The sequence below is a fragment of the Hermetia illucens genome, chromosome 4 (assembly GCF_905115235.1).
Source record: "Hermetia illucens chromosome 4, iHerIll2.2.curated.20191125, whole genome shotgun sequence".
Lineage (NCBI taxonomy): Eukaryota > Metazoa > Arthropoda > Insecta > Diptera > Stratiomyidae > Hermetia > Hermetia illucens.
Window position 1 is genome coordinate 104,324,190 of NC_051852.1, and position 18,540 is coordinate 104,342,729.

Here is an 18,540-nt window from a genome sequence, read left to right on the forward strand (position 1 = left end):
CAAATATCATTTCTAGACTAAATTCAAATGGGATAGGCTGCTTTATACTTTTCATTCAATTGAGAATGTTACACATTTCTCGTAAATAGAGGTCTTACAGGTAAACCTAGACACTATTCAAACGTGCCTCTAGTATATTACATTCGTTCAATTGGTTCGTTGAAATAACTCATTAGTGACAGTTCCTACTGTGAATTAACGCTATGCAGATGTTTTGTGTGCATACAGACGTCAAGTGGATTGTCAAACAGTCGCTCCAATTGTAAACATAATAAACAAGAATTCCTCAAATGGTACCGGAACTTGTGTAAAAATTAGAATGAGGCGATAAGAAGTATAAAATTAGAATAAATACTGTTTATAGTGATGGATCTAGAGTCTTTCTGTCGGTTGTGTTTGAATGAAAACCGAACTGTACTGAATGTTTTCAGTGAGGGCTTGGTGCAAGCCGACATGCATGCCAAAATAGAGAAATATTTATATCTGGACGTAAGGAGATATCGGCTGATATTGAGGGAGAATAATGACCGGCTTCTGTTTGTATTTGCAGATAAAGTCAACAGATAGTATTACGAAGTCAATATGCGTTAACTGTATGAGAAAAGTAGAAGATATTCATAGTTTTTGCACTGAGGTAAGTTAATGTACGTATTTGACGTGCGTATTCCACTCTTTGCTGCCCTTGTTAACGTCGGCACCGCAAATGGAGAAGCCTTTTTCTGCAATTAGCTTTCCTACTCCTAACACATCTTCATGGCTAGCTTCTAATAAATCTATCGATTGCCTGGCGACCGAAGGGTAGTATAAGTCCCAAAGCCAAAACGTAAATTCTTGGGAAACAACTGCTGAACCAACATCAACAGCTCTACTATCAAGCCCTATTTCCACCTCCATGTGGTGTTTGCTGGCATTTTTCTTAATGAAAAACTGCAGCCGAAAAAGAATGAAGGCGAGTCTTCGGCACCTAAAAACGGGACAAATTTTACCAACTGATCCTGGTTGGGATTTGGGTAGGGCTAACAAACCTACACGAAAAACAACTTTTTACGAATCTAAAAAGGAACCTCGGATTAGATGGTTATAACGACGAACAAGGCAACGAAAACGGACTGGTGATTTGCGCATTTTTTCTTTGGTTCGGATCCTGCCCAGCAGCTAACCGATACCCTGTCCAAATACAAGGCTTATGTAATTGCGTTACAAATGGTGCACTGAACAGGAACTGGTTTTCTAAAGAGGAGACACGACACCATAAATTATAGTGGCCATCCAGTAAACCATGTGCTCGGAGTAGATTTCTTAGTCATCTAAAAAATGAAACCTGAAGTTATAGGCTTTGAAAACATAAGCGAAAGGCTATGCACTCTGCGTTTGCGAGGCAAATTCCGAAATTTACGAATCATCAGTGTTCAGACCCTTACAGAGGGGACTGCAGAGTCGGGGAAAGTTACCTTCATTCATTCTACTGCCTCGTGGTATGATATCAAAATCGTACTTGGAGATTTTAAGAGCCAAGTAAAGACGGAGCCTATATTCAGGCGATACGTTACATATCACACACATCACAATAATAATATCCGTTGGCACAACAATCCGATTGGATCAAGGCCTTGAAGTGTGTTAGAGCACTTCATTCAAGGCCGTTACGGTATCATCATCAATGGCGCAACAACCGGTATCTGGTCTAGGCCTGCCTTAATAAGGAACTCCAAACATCTCGGTTTTGCGCCGACGTCCACCAATTTGGCATCTCTGAAAGCTGTCTGGCGTCCTGACCTACGCCATCGCTTCATCTCAGGTCTTCTTTTTCTACCATAGATATTGTCCTTATAGACTTTCCGGGCTGGATCATCCTCATCCATACGGATAAGTGACCCGCCCACCGTATTCTATTGAGTCGGATTTTATCCACAACCTGACGATCATGGTATCGCTGATAGATTTTGCCGTTATGCAGGCTATGGAATCGTCCATCCTCATGTAGGGGGCCAAAAATTCTTCAGAGCTTTCTTCTCTCGAACGCAGCCAATAGTTCGCAATTCTTCTTACTAAGAACCCAAGTCCCCGAGGTATACATGAGAACTGGCAGGATCATTGTCTTGTACAGTAAGAGCGGAACAGTTTTTGTAAGCTGAAACACGCTCTGTTGGCTGCCAACAACCGTGCGCGGATTTCATCATCGTAGCTGTTATCGCTTGTCATTTTCGACCCTAGATAGGAGAAATTATCAACGATCTTAAAGTTGTAGTCTCCTATCTTTATTCTTCCCGTTTGACGAGCGCGGTTTGATGTTGTTATTTGGTTGGTTTTTGGTGCTGACGTTGTCGCCATATACTTTGGCTTGCCTTCACTGATGTGCAGCCCAAGATCTTGCGCCGCCTGCTCGATTTGGATGAAGGCAGTTTGTACGTTATGGCATACTACAGGATTACAACACCCTGTAGGAGGCAATGTGGTCAGCATTGCGCTCGCCCGAGATTACTACCCTGATTTGACTCAGGTACTCATTCACAGCTGAGCCGACAGGGGTCCGACGTCAAATCACGAGACAAATTCCACTTCCGCAAGTGAGATTGATACCAATGATAATAGACTGCGGATTATTCAATCAGCAGTGACGCACTTTGGAAGTATCTGGTTTGCGCGGAAAGCGGTCTACAACTAAATCTCTTAAAAACCGCGCCCAAAGATCTATCATGAACTTCGTCGAGCGGAGAAGCGACTTCACATACGAAAAAGGAAGCGTGGGAGAACCAGCATGTCTGTGAACTCGAAAAGTACAGGGGGCAATCACAGTAAGCGCGGAAGTTTTAACAAGAAGTCAGCAGGATGAAGCCTTATACCTTAATGCTCATCCTGCCAAGACAAAAAGAAAAATCTGATTTCCGTCCGAATGGGAATATTTCAGTAATGCGTTGAGTTTTTTGATGTACTGCTCAACAACCAAAATATCGGTTAGTTGGAGGTCCCACCAGCTGAAGACGACAGATGAATGCTGAACTGGTTAAATATGGAGGTTCAGCGGTTCATTAACTTATACTCAAGGTGTGGGACAGCGAATCAACGCGTCATGACTGGTAAAGAGGAATTATTTGCCCCATACATGAAAAGGGAGATATCACGCAGTGCAGCAATTATAGAGGTATCACTTTGCTGAGAACCTTCTATAAGACATTCTACATCTTGCTAAGCCGGATAGACGTATACGCCCAGAATATCATCGGTCTATACCAAAGAGGCTTCACTACAGGCGAATCAGCAACATATTGTAGCATATCTTATATAGAATTAGATGTGTAATTTCCATTTTAAAAAAAGTTGTCATAAAGAAAACAATTTCATTATTTATTTTTTCGTTAATTTTTTGAGCGAAAAACAAACGTGCTCAAATTTTTTCAATTTACGGTTCATTTATTGGCAAAAAACGTGCTAAAAAAATTTCTCTTAGTTTATTGTTGATTAATTGTGTTGTTAGAAAACAACTGCCCGAGAAGCTGAAGCCCTTTATCGTTAAAGTGATTCAAAAAGGTCTAATCAGAGGGTAGTTGCTAAGGAACTCAGCATCTCGCAGTCCGATTCCGTAACACAAACCCAATTGCAGGACTGAAGGGGGACCGTGTGCAAGTCCGTATTTTGAGAAAAGATTCGTTTAAAATGGTTTGCTTGTATCTCAGATTAGGACGACAACCCGTGAGAGTTGGGAGTCACGGTACGGACTAGAATTATTTCGCGGTGGACAATCAGACTTGTTTTTTTTATGACATATTTATGGTGCATTATGTTGTCGTAGGCATGCAAAACCAAATGCTTTTCGACGCTTTTTCCCGTTTCGCAACTGCACGCTGAAAGTTTCGGATTATTGTCTTGTATCAAAATTCAATCGTCGCCAAATTTGCTACGAGAATGAGCTAGCATAGATCCCGATAATAAATTACAGTATTTGGCTGCAGTCATTAACCCACACCCTTAAACTTTGGGCCAAATGTATCATGAAAAAACAAGATCCTCCATCATAGATCTATCCCCCTGTCTGACCGCGGGCTGTTGGTGTTTGACGTCCTTACGTTTTCCAAAAGGTCAAGCATGACAAATCACTTTTATTGAAAAAAACATGAATTTTGACTAGCCGAACTATAAGATATGGCAGTTCAGTCTGTGACACTCCATTCAAAGTACTCTTTCGTGAATCATAATCTCGCGTAACAGCTTTTTTATGATGTTGATGGATGTCAAGTGGGTTGGAAAGCAATCAGTTTTGGATGCTTCGACATAAGACAACATAATGTAACATAAAATAACCGCAAAATAATTCTACCCGTACCTACCGCGACTCCCAATTTTCACGAGTTGTTGTCCTAATCTGAGATACGAGGACACCATTTTAAACGGATCTTCCTGGGTCTCAGTTGATTTCCTCGTATGTCCGCTAATCTTCTATCTTGCAACTGTGTTCCTGTAACGGAATCGGATTGCAAGATGCTGAGTTTCTTAGCAACTACCCTCAGACTAGAGCCTTTTTGAATCAATTCAACGATAAAGGGCTTCAGCTTCTCGGGCAATTGTTTTCCAACAACACAACAAATCAACAATAAGCTAACAAAATTACTTTGAGCACTTTTTTGCCATTAAATGAACCATACATTGAAAAAATTATTTTGAGCCCTTTTTTTTCGCACAACGACGAAAATGGAAATAATGAATGTGGTTAATTTATGACAACTTTCTTGAAAAACTGAAATGAATGTTGAATGAAAATTCGGCGCTATGTAGTTGTGGGAGAAACGAAATCATAGAAGTGATTGTAATTTCAAGGAATCTCAACTCGAAACTTCTTTGTGCAATTAATAAAGTTCGCTAAAAGCGTTTTGAACATGCCATGACAGATAAACGCTCGCAATGCCCTCAGACTCACTTCATTTGGAAGTGCGCATTAAACGCTCGCAAGCACTCTATCACGTATTGTTATTTTTTTCTCCTCTCATGAAAGAATGATGATGATGGTTTTATTCTTTGAGTTGGTATTTGAAAATATACTCAAAGGGTTCTTTGCTTATTGTAAAAAGAGAGTAAGAGATAGAAATTTATGGTCCAAAGACCTTCGACCTTCGGTTTAGACATTTGGCTATTAAAACAAAATGGAATATACGCACAACAGATCGAGAGCGAGAGTCCCAAACTGGACTTTTATGTGTCGGATTGACTGTGACAATTACCCCAAGGTGCACTCTCTTTACCTAGAAGCTGATTTCTGACAGAAACTTGGAACGGAGCAGAATGCTTTCTATGAGCAATTGCATACAGTGTGTGACATTGGAGCGTGATCGACGATCTAAACGCCAGCGTAATCTTGGTGACCGCAACAAGTAAGTTTCATAATCGGCTGTATATTCTGCAACACGGAACAAGGCGTTGCTCCTAAATTCATTTCAGGCTGTATTCGCAATCCGGCTATCGTCCAATACTGGGAAAACTTTTTATTGCTTAGACAACGAAAAGCCTTTAATAACCGCTTCGAAAAATATTTATGAACATTGGGCCACCACCACTGGGTCCTCTTATCCTATACGAAGTTGTCGGTCACGTCCCAAAAAGGCATTACAGGACTTTACTAACTGTAACTGAAACTTGTAGACGGATCAATGAGCATAATGAGCTGAGAGCTCTGTCGAATGCTACGCGTGTTTAAACTCCATTATGGTAGAAAAGTCCGGGATGTGTGACGTAGTCCACCGTTACATTAGTGAGGAAAACAGAAGCTGTAGCAAAGAGCAACAATTTTGCTACAATACACTGCATCACGAAAGAGATTACAGGTGATCATAAGCCATTCGATTGTCGTGTGAGGGATGTTAACAGGATGATGAGCAGCTGAAGAGGTGGAAGGTGGCCACCTTAACATATGGATACGAACTGCTTCTCTAAACAGAAGTGAAATTATCTTTGCTATCAACGAGTTTAAACGGTGTAAAGGTACCGGCCTTGACGATTTCCATCTAAAAATTTTTCACGGAGCACCTGAAGTCTCTGCAGAGATGCTAATTCTACACATTCGTAAATCCTGGTAAACTGAGATTTTTATCAATGAGTGGAAGAAGGGGATGCTCGTGATGTGTTCGTCTTAAGTGAGGCAACTGGATTTGTATTTGTGTGCAATAACTAAAAACATTTTGAAACCAGCAGACTGGTTTCCGGTCTGGATCGTGCAGTCACAAAAACGAAGAAAGAAACTTTGCTAGCCAGGCTGATAGTATATGTTCTTACATAATGCCTAGACCTTGGTCAGCTGGCCATAATAATATAGGATCGAGGATATTATATAGAAGGGACGATTGAAGTAGATGTTGCCGCCTAATTTCCATTCCCATACCTAGTGCGGCGCGCTCCATTCTAACTTTAGAAATATTTTGAATTTCAATCTGAGCTTTTGGTTGTACGTTTTCAAGATAATGTACTATCAAAATATGCAAAGAAAAAAAAGCTTTTTTTAAAATCATCAAACTATACTACCACCTTAAGTATCGTCCCGTGAATTACGTTGCTCATGAGTTTCCTCCCTACCAAACGCGATCCGTTACATACATGGTTGAGATTTCAAGTGTGATCGCACAGGACCAACCTTCAGCTGTAAATTGGTTGTTGGCAAGCCAGGAAAATCGAATGAGTTTAAATATTCATTGAGATGGTTGCTTCGTTTTCGTTGTTTTCACAGTTGATAGACTTGAAGTGATGCAATGGACCGGAGATTTGATTTTGATTTGTGTCAATATTTTCGAACTTTGCCGCAGAAATGGTTTGTTCACTATTACTAATAGTGATTTTTACGGTTACCAATTATGCGCGGTAAGTTTATTGTTAAATTCGTCCTTCGTTGAGATGAAATTCTCAAAAATTCGGTGGAAATGAAAGCTCGAATTCGATTCGTCGACAGGAGCATGGCCATTACCGATAATCAGCAATTGCTTCGATAAATCTTTGGCAAATGTATTAGCAATGGAAACCGAATATTTGTCATTAGGGGAAGTTTAACGTCTAGGAAAAAACCACCATTTCTTTCATCAATTGCCTTCATGAACGTATCGTACTTTCCGTTTTGTTGGGGTAAAGTGGAACATTCGTTCGAACTGATAGTTTCAATATACCCTGGTCATATTCATGTTTCAATTCTCGATTGAAAGCGTCGTTCATTCCACTTCCACATTCCGAACTTAACTAACAAACACATGAGGTAGTACATGGCTTCGATGAAAAGCAAAGCCTGGTTATGTACATATATATATTCAGTTCAAGATCGGGAATGTTTGAATTGGTAGGAATTCGATGGAAAATAGCTTTCAGAAATGGAAATTCAAATTAACCTACGAACGAATCCACTTGTGAAATCAAGCATGCAAAAACCTCGTTCCACACAAAATGTATGGGAAAATGAATTTTCTCCATACTTTTTTTGCGTGATTTTACCTCTCTCTTTTTTGATAACTATTCTGCTATTTGGGGTGGAGGCAAACCCAATAAATTATAGATCAAGAAAATCGAACCAGCCTAGAGAGAGTTATAAATGCTGCAACAAACCCGACTTTTTCTTATATAGCATTTCCATTCCAGATAAGTTAATAATTTTCCAAATCAAATTAATGGCTTTCCACGCCGAATTCAAGTCTTTCCGAATAAAATTAATGAAAATTAATATTTTTTCAAATCAAATTTACAGGATCAGATTATTAAGTAATATGAAAAAAATGTTTGTGAAAAGTGGGAATATGGTCCCATGTCATACATATTCTTTTTTGTAGATTATGAAATAAATTTGATCCTGTAAATTTATGCTATATGTGTATAAAGATTGATTTCTTTGATACTATTCATTTTTTCTTTCAATACTAGGTGGAACAAAATCAACAAAAGATTATTGAGCTGCAAGCTGCCACACATTACCAAATCATATTCGAGAAAAATACAAATATCGAAGAGCCTACAAAGCAATTTGTTAATGTCCAGCCCTATGATATTAATGTCCACGTGGATCGTGATTCGTTTTCGTCGCCTATAATTAACGATTTACATTTCACCAATACTGACATCATTCAAAACCCTGAACAATCTCCGGAATATCAAATAATGGTAATCCAATCTCCAAATAACACAGCAGAATCGCCGTTACCACCGACTCAAGACGATATCAATGACATCGACAATTTCGACAATATCTCAATTGCAAGTTCGAACGAAGACGACCGAGCAATAGAGAAAGACTACGACAGCAGCGATGAGTGGCACAATAGCATTGAAGGGTTTCCGAAAGTCGTTATTCAGGATGCAAAGCTTGTGGTGCGAGGGAGGGAGTTATTTCAATTGATGTCTAAGTATGCGTTTCAATTATTTGTTTTAATCATAACAGGTAAAACCATTTGTTCTAGATTTTATAAATTACAATGCGAAATATGTCAAGAGAAAGATAGTGTTTTTATAAAGCTTACAAGCCTCCTAGAACACTATGAAGATATGCATCTGACGAAGGGTTTTGTAAAATGCTGCGGTGCAAAGTTGACAAAAACTCGTGCGATGGCATTGCATATGGCACGGCATGTGCAACCCGATGCGTTCAAGTATGTTATCTACTTTACTACGACTTCTTAAATAACTTCCTTCGTCTTAAAAAACAGATGTCCGGAATGCGGTAAAATGATGACTTGTCCGAAGATTTTACGATATCATATTCAGAATCATTTGCCAGAAGAAAGCAGACCTTTGGCATGTCCAAAGTGTCCGAGAAGGTTTAGCTACAGTAGTGCTCTAACTGCACACACAGTATCTCATCTGCCTGAGGATCAGCGAGATACGCATATATGTGATGAATGTGGAAAAGCGTAAGCTATTATTTTTATATTTTCCTTTCTATTTATTTTTGAAATTTTACATTAATCGAGATTTACATACAGTGCCAGAAAAAAACTTGCTTAAAGTTGTTAAAGATATTTTCCGTAAAAAATGAATGTATATTCACTCTTTGTCATATATATATATATATATATAATTAGATATATAATTTCAATTTTTGAAAAAGTTGCCATGAAGCAACCATATTCCTTCTTGCCGCTTTCTTCAATATTTTTTACGAAAAAAACTAACAAAAATGCAAAAAATTAAAAAGAAGCGAATTAAAAGTTAAATAATTTGCTGCATATTGTTTCCCAGTAATAATTGTACGACAGCGCTGAAGTATGAAGTCAACAAGCCAAAAACATTAGATCCATTGGAAGTCCTACACACGCTTGCTCATTGGTGGTGTACAGGTCAGTTGTTTTTGTGAAATTACGATCCCTGATCTTTTTGCCAACAACTTCCCAGAGATATTCGATGTGATTCGAGTCAGGGGTTTGTGCAGGCTATTGCAAAACGTTTACATTTTTGTTGGACTCTTCGTCGAAAGGTTCGAATTATTGTCGTGCATAAGAATCCACCCGTTGTCCAATTGTCGCGAGAATTACAGTATTTGGCTGTAGTCATTACACCCACGGCTTTAAACATTAGGCTATCTTAGACCCGCCTCCATGTTTGACCGCCGGCACTTGGTATTTGACGTCCTAATGTTTTCCAAAAAGATAGTTCATGACGAATGCCTTCTATTGCAAAGAGCATAAATTTTGATTAGCCGAACCATAAAATACGGAGGTGCAGCATTTGACACTCCATTCAACGTGCTCTTTCGCGAATTGTAATTTTGCGTAACAGTCCGAGTGGATCGGAAAGCAATCGGTTTTGCATACCTAGCCATACAATATCATAATGTAACATGAATAAGACATAAAAAACAAATTTCATTGTGCACCGCAAAATATTTCTAGCCGTACTTGTTGTGACTCCCAACTTCCACGTGTTGTCGTACTACCTGAGGTAAAAATGCAACGAAGGCGGCCGAAAAAATTTGTGAAGTTTATGGGCCCGATACTGTAACGATTCGCACAGCACAGCGTTGGTTCGATCGATTTCATTCTGGTGTAGTGAATGTCGAAGATACACCCGGTACTGGTAGGTCAATCGTCGTAGAAACCGATAAAATCGTCGAAATCATCCCAGTAGACCGGCATGTGAGCATTCGCTCGATTAGCCAGGAATTGGGTAAGGATCATAAAACCGTTTGGAACCATTTGCTGAAGATTGGATTCCAAAAAAAGCTGGATGTTTGGGTGCCACACGAGTTGACGGAAAAAAACCCCAACAAAAAAGCTTGGATGATTCAAGCAATTATGTCCTCTTGACTATTGAATTTTAATTGATTGGAGCAACAGAGAAGAGATGTTGTTTTATTAAGGTTTTGTGTAAAACAAAACCTTATTAAAATCGATTCAATGTCTGCCTGTCTGTCACACGCATTTTTCTCCAAAACGGCTAAACCGATCCGAACGAAATTTGGTGGACAGATGGGAACTATGAAATCCCACGCATACAGTGAGTGGCATAAATTTAGGTGGAGTTTAAAGGGGGGCTCCCCATACATGCAAAGGGGGGATTCAAAATTTTTTTTCACCGGATATAGTTGTGTAGGGTATCAAATGAAAGGTCTCGATTTGTACTTTCCGAAACTGACATTAGTTTTGGCATAAATTGCAAAGTGCGTGAGTAAGGAGTCAAAATGTACGCACTTGAAGTGAGACAGGACTCATTTTCGGAAACTACCCAACCTAAAAATCCGAAAAAAATCAGGGTGGTGCGCCTAGATGAAATCTAGGCCTCAAAATATGTGCCATTCCGATATCCGCTCAAATAAACTTACTAATAGTATATTACTACTTTTTAGAAATTTACTGAAAAACCCCCCTTAAGTTCATCCTAGGACTTCCAAATTTTGTACCAGCATATTTCGTATATATGTGCTAAATTTCATGGAAATCAGGCGATTAACGCCAAAGTTATAGCAGTTCAAACTTAGCAATTTCGCACGAGTTTACTGCTTTCAAAGCCATGCAAATCAGATGCTGACGTCATAATTACTCGGAATAATTAAAGTCGCATTTATGAAGAATCTACTTATCTGCAGCACTTTTTAAGATTTTGTGTAAAACACTTATGTGAAATCTAATCTTCGAGAGATGTCCTATTCCGGTATCTGCTCAAAAAATTTTCTAATAGTATTTTATCAACTTTTAGAAATTGACTAAAAAACTCCCCTTAAGTTCATCCTAATAATAATAATAATCGTTGGCACAACAATCCATATTGGATCAGGGCTTTGAAGTGTGTTAGAGCACTTCATTCAAGACCGGGACGGTACACTACAGTAGACTGTAGGAGACAATGTGGTCAGCATTGCGCTCGCCCGAGATTATTACCCTGATTTGACTCAGGTACTCATTCACAGCTGAGTCGACTGGTATCCGACGTCAAATCACGATACAAATCCCTCTGCCACCAGCGAGATTTGAACCGCGGCCTTCCGTACGACAGCCTTGTGCTCTAACCACTTAGCTATCCGGACACAAAAAAAATTTTGCACCGACATAGAGGACAGCCTCGTGCATACACATGCCAGGTTTCATGAAAATGCAACTATTAGTGGGAAAATTATAGCAGTTCAAACTTATCAATTTCGTGCTAATTAACAGCATCCTAAGCCATACCAATAAGATGCTGACGTCATAATTAACGAGAATAATTAAAATTCGAGTGAAATATTAAAATTCCATTCAAGAAGAATCTAATTCTCTCTAGCCCTTTTTTATATTTGATGTTGGTTAAATTGTTGGCATTTGCTAATAATATTAAACTCAGAGTGTGAAGCGTATGAGGTTGACTATTTCAATACAGGACTTTCCATCAAATGATTTATTTAAATTACTTTCTAAAAAATAGATGCCAATAGAATTTTTAACTATGTGACACGGAACTGTCAGGCTCACCGCTCCTCACATCTTCTTCTTTTTCTTCAGCCTTCAGTTCACAAGCGGGGTCGGCTCGTCATGATCGGTTTCGTCATTTTATTTTATCAAATGCCTGATCAGGTTGTAATCGCGAGACCTTCAAATCCCCATCCAGTGTATCAAGCCACCATTGTTTGGCCGGCTTTTTGGTTGCTTACCATTGACTTCGATGTTCTGACCAATACTGGTTGTTGAATTCTCGTTAGCGTGAATTACGTGACCACACCATCGAAAACGCCTCTCTTGCAGTTTTTCCACGATCGGTGCAAACCCATATCGATCGCGGATATTCTCATTTCAGACGTGATCAAAACGTGTCACGCCACCAGTGCAATGCAACATCTTCGTCCCCATTACCGCAAGACGCCGTTCATTGTCCTTTATAGTCAACACTCAAACTATAGAGAGGAACAGACGGACAACATTGCAGTAAATTTTAGAATTGGGACGTGCGCTGATACGTCGATCACAGAGAACACCAGTTGCGGAATGTCAGGTGGCGTTAATGCTTGAAACATTTCATTACGCAGTTCTCCATTGGTTGGTAGCATTGACTCGAGATATTTAAATCGCTCAGTTCTTTCAATGGCAGTAATCTGCCCCTCCAGATATTTAAATCGCTGAGTTCTGGCAATGGTGGTAACCTGCCCAGAACTGAGCGATTTAAATATCTCGGGTCAATGCTATAAGCCAATGGAGAACTACGTTATGCTCCTCCTTTAGGGAAACACAAAACCTTTTATACCTGAAGCGTCAAGCTTCCGGTTTCCCTACTTGTTTATGGACTACGCTGCATCACATTCCCAGATGGAGTTATCAAATATTCAAATTATTTTTCTTCCACCTAATACAACTCCGCCTGCCAGCCCCTTAATCAAGGCATAATAAAAACCTTTAAAATGAACTATCGAAATGGAAGTGCGATATCGGTCAATGACGTGAAAAAATCACAGTTTTAGAAGCTATCCAGTGGAACAATGCTGTTATAAAGAATATAAGAAACGAATGAAGTAATAAAAACTTGTTGTTTCTTTTTCGTTGGGGTGGGTATTTATTCTTGCAAATACCGATATTTCGGGAACCACTTGTTCCCTTCATCAGGGCTAACAAGTTCTTGTTAGCAACTTGTTAGCACTGATGAAGGGAACAAGTGGTTCCCGAAATATCGGTATTGGCAAGAATAAATACCCACACCAACGAAAAAGAAACAACAAGTTTTTATTACTTCATTTAATTAATCGTTGGAAACACCGCATAATTTCACTCTGATAAGAAACGGTTAAGAACTATTTGAAATAATAAAAACTTGTTTTTCCTATTCGTTAGTGTTGCGTTATATTTTGCAAATTCCGATGTTTCGGGAACCACTTGTTCCCTTCATCAGTGCCAACAGTGGGTGTATTAGCTATTTATATTTATATTATTATATTTTTAATTAGTTTTTTAAATAACGGTGAATAGCAATTGCCTAGATCTGAATTCAATCTAGTGTCTACTGGCTGAATGCTAATGAATAAGCTTTCGGAGGCGTCCAGCTGCTTAATTTTTCTTAACACTTTCAGATTGTCGGCGCTTATTTTATGGCCGCATTCCCCCATATGCTTAGCCGCCATTGGTTTTTTGTGGGTTTTCAGCAGTACTTGATGGCCAACTCTGCCTCCTTCGTATGCTTCCTCTAGTGGTTGCCAGCCTTTTTTGTTTGTCAGATATACACCTTCGGACAATCTGAGTAAGCGATTTTATATATACCGCTCATTTCCTCTACCGTTTTCCGGTCCTTTTCTCTAGCCAGCTGAAATTTTAGCTGGTAGATACGGCTTGATCCTACCAGTTGTATATCGAAACTTTTTAATGTCCTTTTTATATACTTGGACAGATTTGAGAAGGTGACACTTTATCTTTTTAATGCGGTAGAAGTCGATTGTTGGCTGTGCAGTGTAGTGAGGTTATTCACTACGTTCTATCCTTCGTGCGTGTCTCCTGATCATCGTATTTATGGTGATGCTGGTGTACCCTTTCTTCCTTGCAGTGTCCATAATGTAGTGTTTTTCGCTCTGGTAGTTTTCCTCTGTGAGTGGCATTGTTAGAAGGTGATGGATCATCGTGCCATTTTATGCTGGTAACTATGGAACGAAGTGACCGGGATTGTCCGCTGGGTGCTGGTGGGTTTCCTATAAGCAGAAAAAGAAAATTGTCCGTCTTGACGTTTGATTAATATATCTAAGAAAGGCAATTGGTTATTAACTTCGATCTTATGAATGAAGGTTATTTTAGGGTGTAGTGTGTTGATGTTATCCAACATATTGTTGATATTTGTTTCCGGGATCACTCCCAAAATGTCATCCACGTATCTTAACTATATATTTGGGAATCTTGCTCCATTTTTTGCTCCAGTGAAGCCATAAAGATTTCACTTAGGAGTGGGGAGAGAGGATTGCCTATCACTACACCTGAGGTTGTCTTGAAGTATTTTCCCCTGAATGTGAAATAATTGCAAATATATGGTTGAGATATGTGGTGATCCCGAAAACAAGTATCAACAATATGTTGGATAACATCAATAAACTACACCCTAAAATAACCTTCACTCATGAGATCGAAATACCGCGTAATCACACTCAGGTTAAGAACTGTTTCAAAATGTCTGGCTATCTTGAAACGATTGATGATCCTCAAAACGATATCAACAGTATTGACGTTGAAGGCCCCTTACACTCTATAAACCTGCTTATGGAACAAATAGGCGTTGATTCAAACTGCAAAGAAAACTATGTTAACATTGACAACAATGTAGTAACAGAGATTTCAGCTCTACAAAGTGAGGATATAATTTTTACGATCACCTGCATACCAGAAAACGCAGAGGATGATGAAGAAATAGAGTCAAATGAGGGTAGCACTTATAATTATGCACATACATACATTTTAGATATTTGTTTTTAAATTAGTATAGTATAAACATTTAGTTAATTTAGTTTAGTATAAACATTTCTGGTAGAAGGGATGCCACAATGTTTAAAAAAGTCAACTTACGGGAAAGTACGTTTAAAGATAAAGTATGGTATAAAAAAATGATTACAAAAATGTACGATTCAATCTGCAAAAAAGGGCCGGAGAGTCCTTCTTCTTCATTAAGAAAATGTTCTCGGTTGGCCACATTTTTTTTCTCGCCACTGACCGTACGCTCGGAACACGTCCATGATTTTCAAAATGGACAAAACACGTTCGTTAAAGAGCATTACTGCTAAGTGGGTAGAAACTTCAACCAGCTTCTGATGGACTCTGTGCTGTTTTAAGTGTGCACCCAAGCATCTCTAATAAATCGTCAGAAGACGGAAGCTCGTATGTCGATTTCATCAATTGTACAATCTGCGATCGATCGGATCATGTTGAAAACTTGTGAAAGTCCTTTAAGACTACAAAATTTCTGCCTCCACTGGTGTCCAGTTATGAGAAGTTCCACTGTATAAGATAAGTTTCAAAATCATGTATAACATAAAACATAAAGATTAAAAATCCATTCGTTTTTTAACGGAAATCTTCTTTGAAAACTTTGAGCACGTTTTTTCGATACTGTAAATAGATCTGGTATCGGGGTAAGAATTTTCTAGTAATCAACGTAAACGATAATTTATTTCAGTTTCCTCACTGCTAGCCGATTAACAACTCACATAGGCATAGCACATTCAAATGATGTGCCACGCTACGTTTGCCACGAATGCGGGAAGCAATTTAGTTGTAAGGGAAACCTAACATATCATTTAACTACACACGAGCAAATCCATCAAGTGCAGTGTACTGTCTGTGAAAAATGGTATGAAATCAAAATCGATCCAATATATTATTTTATTCAGTTTATCAATTACTTTAGGTTGAAAAATAAACTATGCCTGCGGAAACACATGTCTCAACATTCAGAAATCCGTCACCAATGTCCGTCATGTACTTATTCCTCCGTTAATTTGCAATGTTTTCGCAATCATATTCGGGTGCAGCATTCTAACGACAAACCGCATGTTTGCAACGAATGTGGACGTAGTTTTAAGTTGAAAAACACACTGTTAAATCATATGGTGCAGCATACCGGCGAACGAAAGTATTCATGTGAATTCTGCACAAAAAGATTCGCTTCAAGTGGAAATTATTACTCACATCGCAAGCGAATGCATCCCAATGAGTTGGCCGAATATAATCAGAAACGTGCTGAGGAGAAAGAGTAAGTTGGAAGGTACTTCAGCATGAAGCTGTATCTAAGCTACTATTTGTTTTTTCGTTATAGAAAAGCGCGAGAAATAGCTTTGAAACAAGTAAGACAAGAAGGAACTTGACAGTAGCTGAAATTGATGGTGAAATTTAAGAATTTGAGATAATATTAGAAATAGATAATGAATTTCCTTCCATTTTAATTTATGGTTTTTAAAATATGATCAGAAGGTAGGTATCAGCTTTACGTTGAATGATATACAATAAAAAACAATTGGATTAATCAAGAGTAGAGGTTCTTTAATGCATCGGATTCTGGGAATTCTAATCAGGATCCGAAAGCAATTTCAATTGAAGTAAACAAACCTTTCTATAATGAATCGATATGCAAAGTGAACCAATCTTGTAAGTCAGGATACTCAGAAAGCGAGCCCATTTTGTATGAAAAACAGAAGAAGAGAAGAGTTCTGAAGTGTGTTTGATTGACGAATATTCAGGGATATCAGAAAGAAATACAGCAGATATAGGACAAAAGCAGACTTTCTATGAGCAACTCATCGCAGGTTAATAGTAGTAGTCTAGTAATTTTTTGGCTTTCTATTCCTTATTTGAGGGTTAAATTATTAGCTTCTCACTAATATACTTCTTGATCAGATATAACTGTTTTAAGTTAAAAAAAAAAAACAAGAAAAACATTCATGAAAATGAGATTATGTTGTGTGAATGCTGAAACGGTCTACAGATATTACTGATGTTTGTTATCTGCGGTAACTGGTCATGAACTTGATAAGGGGATGGCTAGAATGATCATCCGGATTGACTATAGCCAATGATGGGGCAATTTTTCCCAAAACTAGAAACGTTTCGAAGGCTGACTATGGAGAACTACTAGCATCCCAGTAAAGCTCCACAACACGCGCTTGCTTACCTCTATACTAATCACAATCGGAAAGGTGGGACAACAACAACATGTAGAGAACATAGTCAATTGGGAACGCAAGCTAAAAATGGAGGGAATCGCGAAAAATTTCAGAAATAACCTAAAGTGAAAAAGATAAATACAATAAAATAAACTATTGGTTCGATCATACGCACTGAATCGGAGAGCTGGAAACCCCTTGTATCGCAATCGAGGGAGAAAGGACTCACTACGAATTGCACATTCTTCCGATGCTTCGAATGCCTCTGGAGACTCAGAAGCGCGGCCTATGAGGTGCCTTTGCCTCCTTGATATCTCAAGGCTTAACTGATCTAATCTTAAACTGAATTTCCATATTCTGGAATCCCTTTATCAATCAGTTGGCTATTTGATGAAAGCATTTAGTAGAGGATTAGTCCTGAGTCTTCTATACGGTCCTTTATTCAGCTTATCCTTATCAGTCCTCTTTCTCCAATATGAATAGTACATTCCATTCATCCGTTTTGATGTACTGAATGGGCTTCTCTCTGAGGTCCTTGTTTATCTTCCTTTTTGTTGGTGTTTCTGACCTTCCTAATGTTATTTTCCTCGACGGCGTTCGCTGTTGCTGCCCTGATGTGTTTTTTCTGTTATGTTGACTTGCTCATCTATCTGTGATGAAAAGTGATATACTTGCTCGACCTTGGACAGTTAAAGGACAGCGAAGAGTGATCTACCACAAAGTTATCGATTTAGTGGACATAAGAGCTCTAAACTTCTTCTTGAGGTGTTCTCTTTCTTTCACTTTCACAGCACAGTATGCACTGTGACCAGAGGAAGTTTATTATTATGCTGCGCAGGATGTTGATGATAACGGTTCCGAATCGTTTACCGCATTACGAAAGAACGTACAAGAGAGCTGAGAAAGTATATAGAATGAACTGTGGTGTTCACAATTAAAGTGCGGCTATTTCGTCCAATAAATTTAAATCAATTATTACTTATAAAAGAAAACACCATTATAAACGTTAACGACTTATGACAAGTCAATTTCAGAACATTTATCAATTATTAGAAATCAATTATAAAACAATGTCATTTTTGTATTTTTTAATTCAAAACGAGAAAAGCTTATCTCAACTATTTTTCACCCATCACTAATGACTGACTTTTCTCTAATACTCGATTGTTCCGCCAGCCTCGTGACTTTCACCTCAACAGGTAGGCGAGCCACTCAGACGGGTGTTTCAGTCCGTGGTGAATTGTATCTTTTCCGTGCGGAGCCCGAACGAATCGTCACTAATTAGCTTGGGTCTGCATAACATCTAGTGAAATTCCAACTATCATGGATGAAATGGCTAATCACTGTAACATCCGGATACCGACTGCAACTCTAAATAACATTGAAATCATCTTAACCAATAGTGTATTCAGAATAATGCCGTCGACTATGACGGTCTTTCTCAGGAAATTTTTGACGCAGCTAATGGGGTCTCCACAGAGTTATATATATTTCCCAAGGGT

At 38.7% G+C, this 18,540-nt stretch overlaps 1 protein-coding gene across 1 annotated transcript; it reads left to right on the top strand.

The window, feature by feature from the left end:
• Positions 1-30: 30 nt before the first annotated feature.
• Positions 31-16,397, top strand: LOC119654473 (transcription factor grauzone-like). The gene is made up of 8 exons (XM_038059891.1): positions 31-489; positions 551-634; positions 7,882-8,360; positions 8,415-8,603; positions 8,661-8,864; positions 15,556-15,729; positions 15,787-16,131; positions 16,195-16,397. The coding sequence occupies exons 1-8, from the start codon at positions 367-369 to the stop codon at positions 16,241-16,243; spliced, it is 1,647 nt and encodes a 548-aa protein (XP_037915819.1). The 5' UTR covers positions 31-366; the 3' UTR covers positions 16,244-16,397.
• The last annotated feature ends 2,143 nt before the right edge of the window (positions 16,398-18,540 follow it).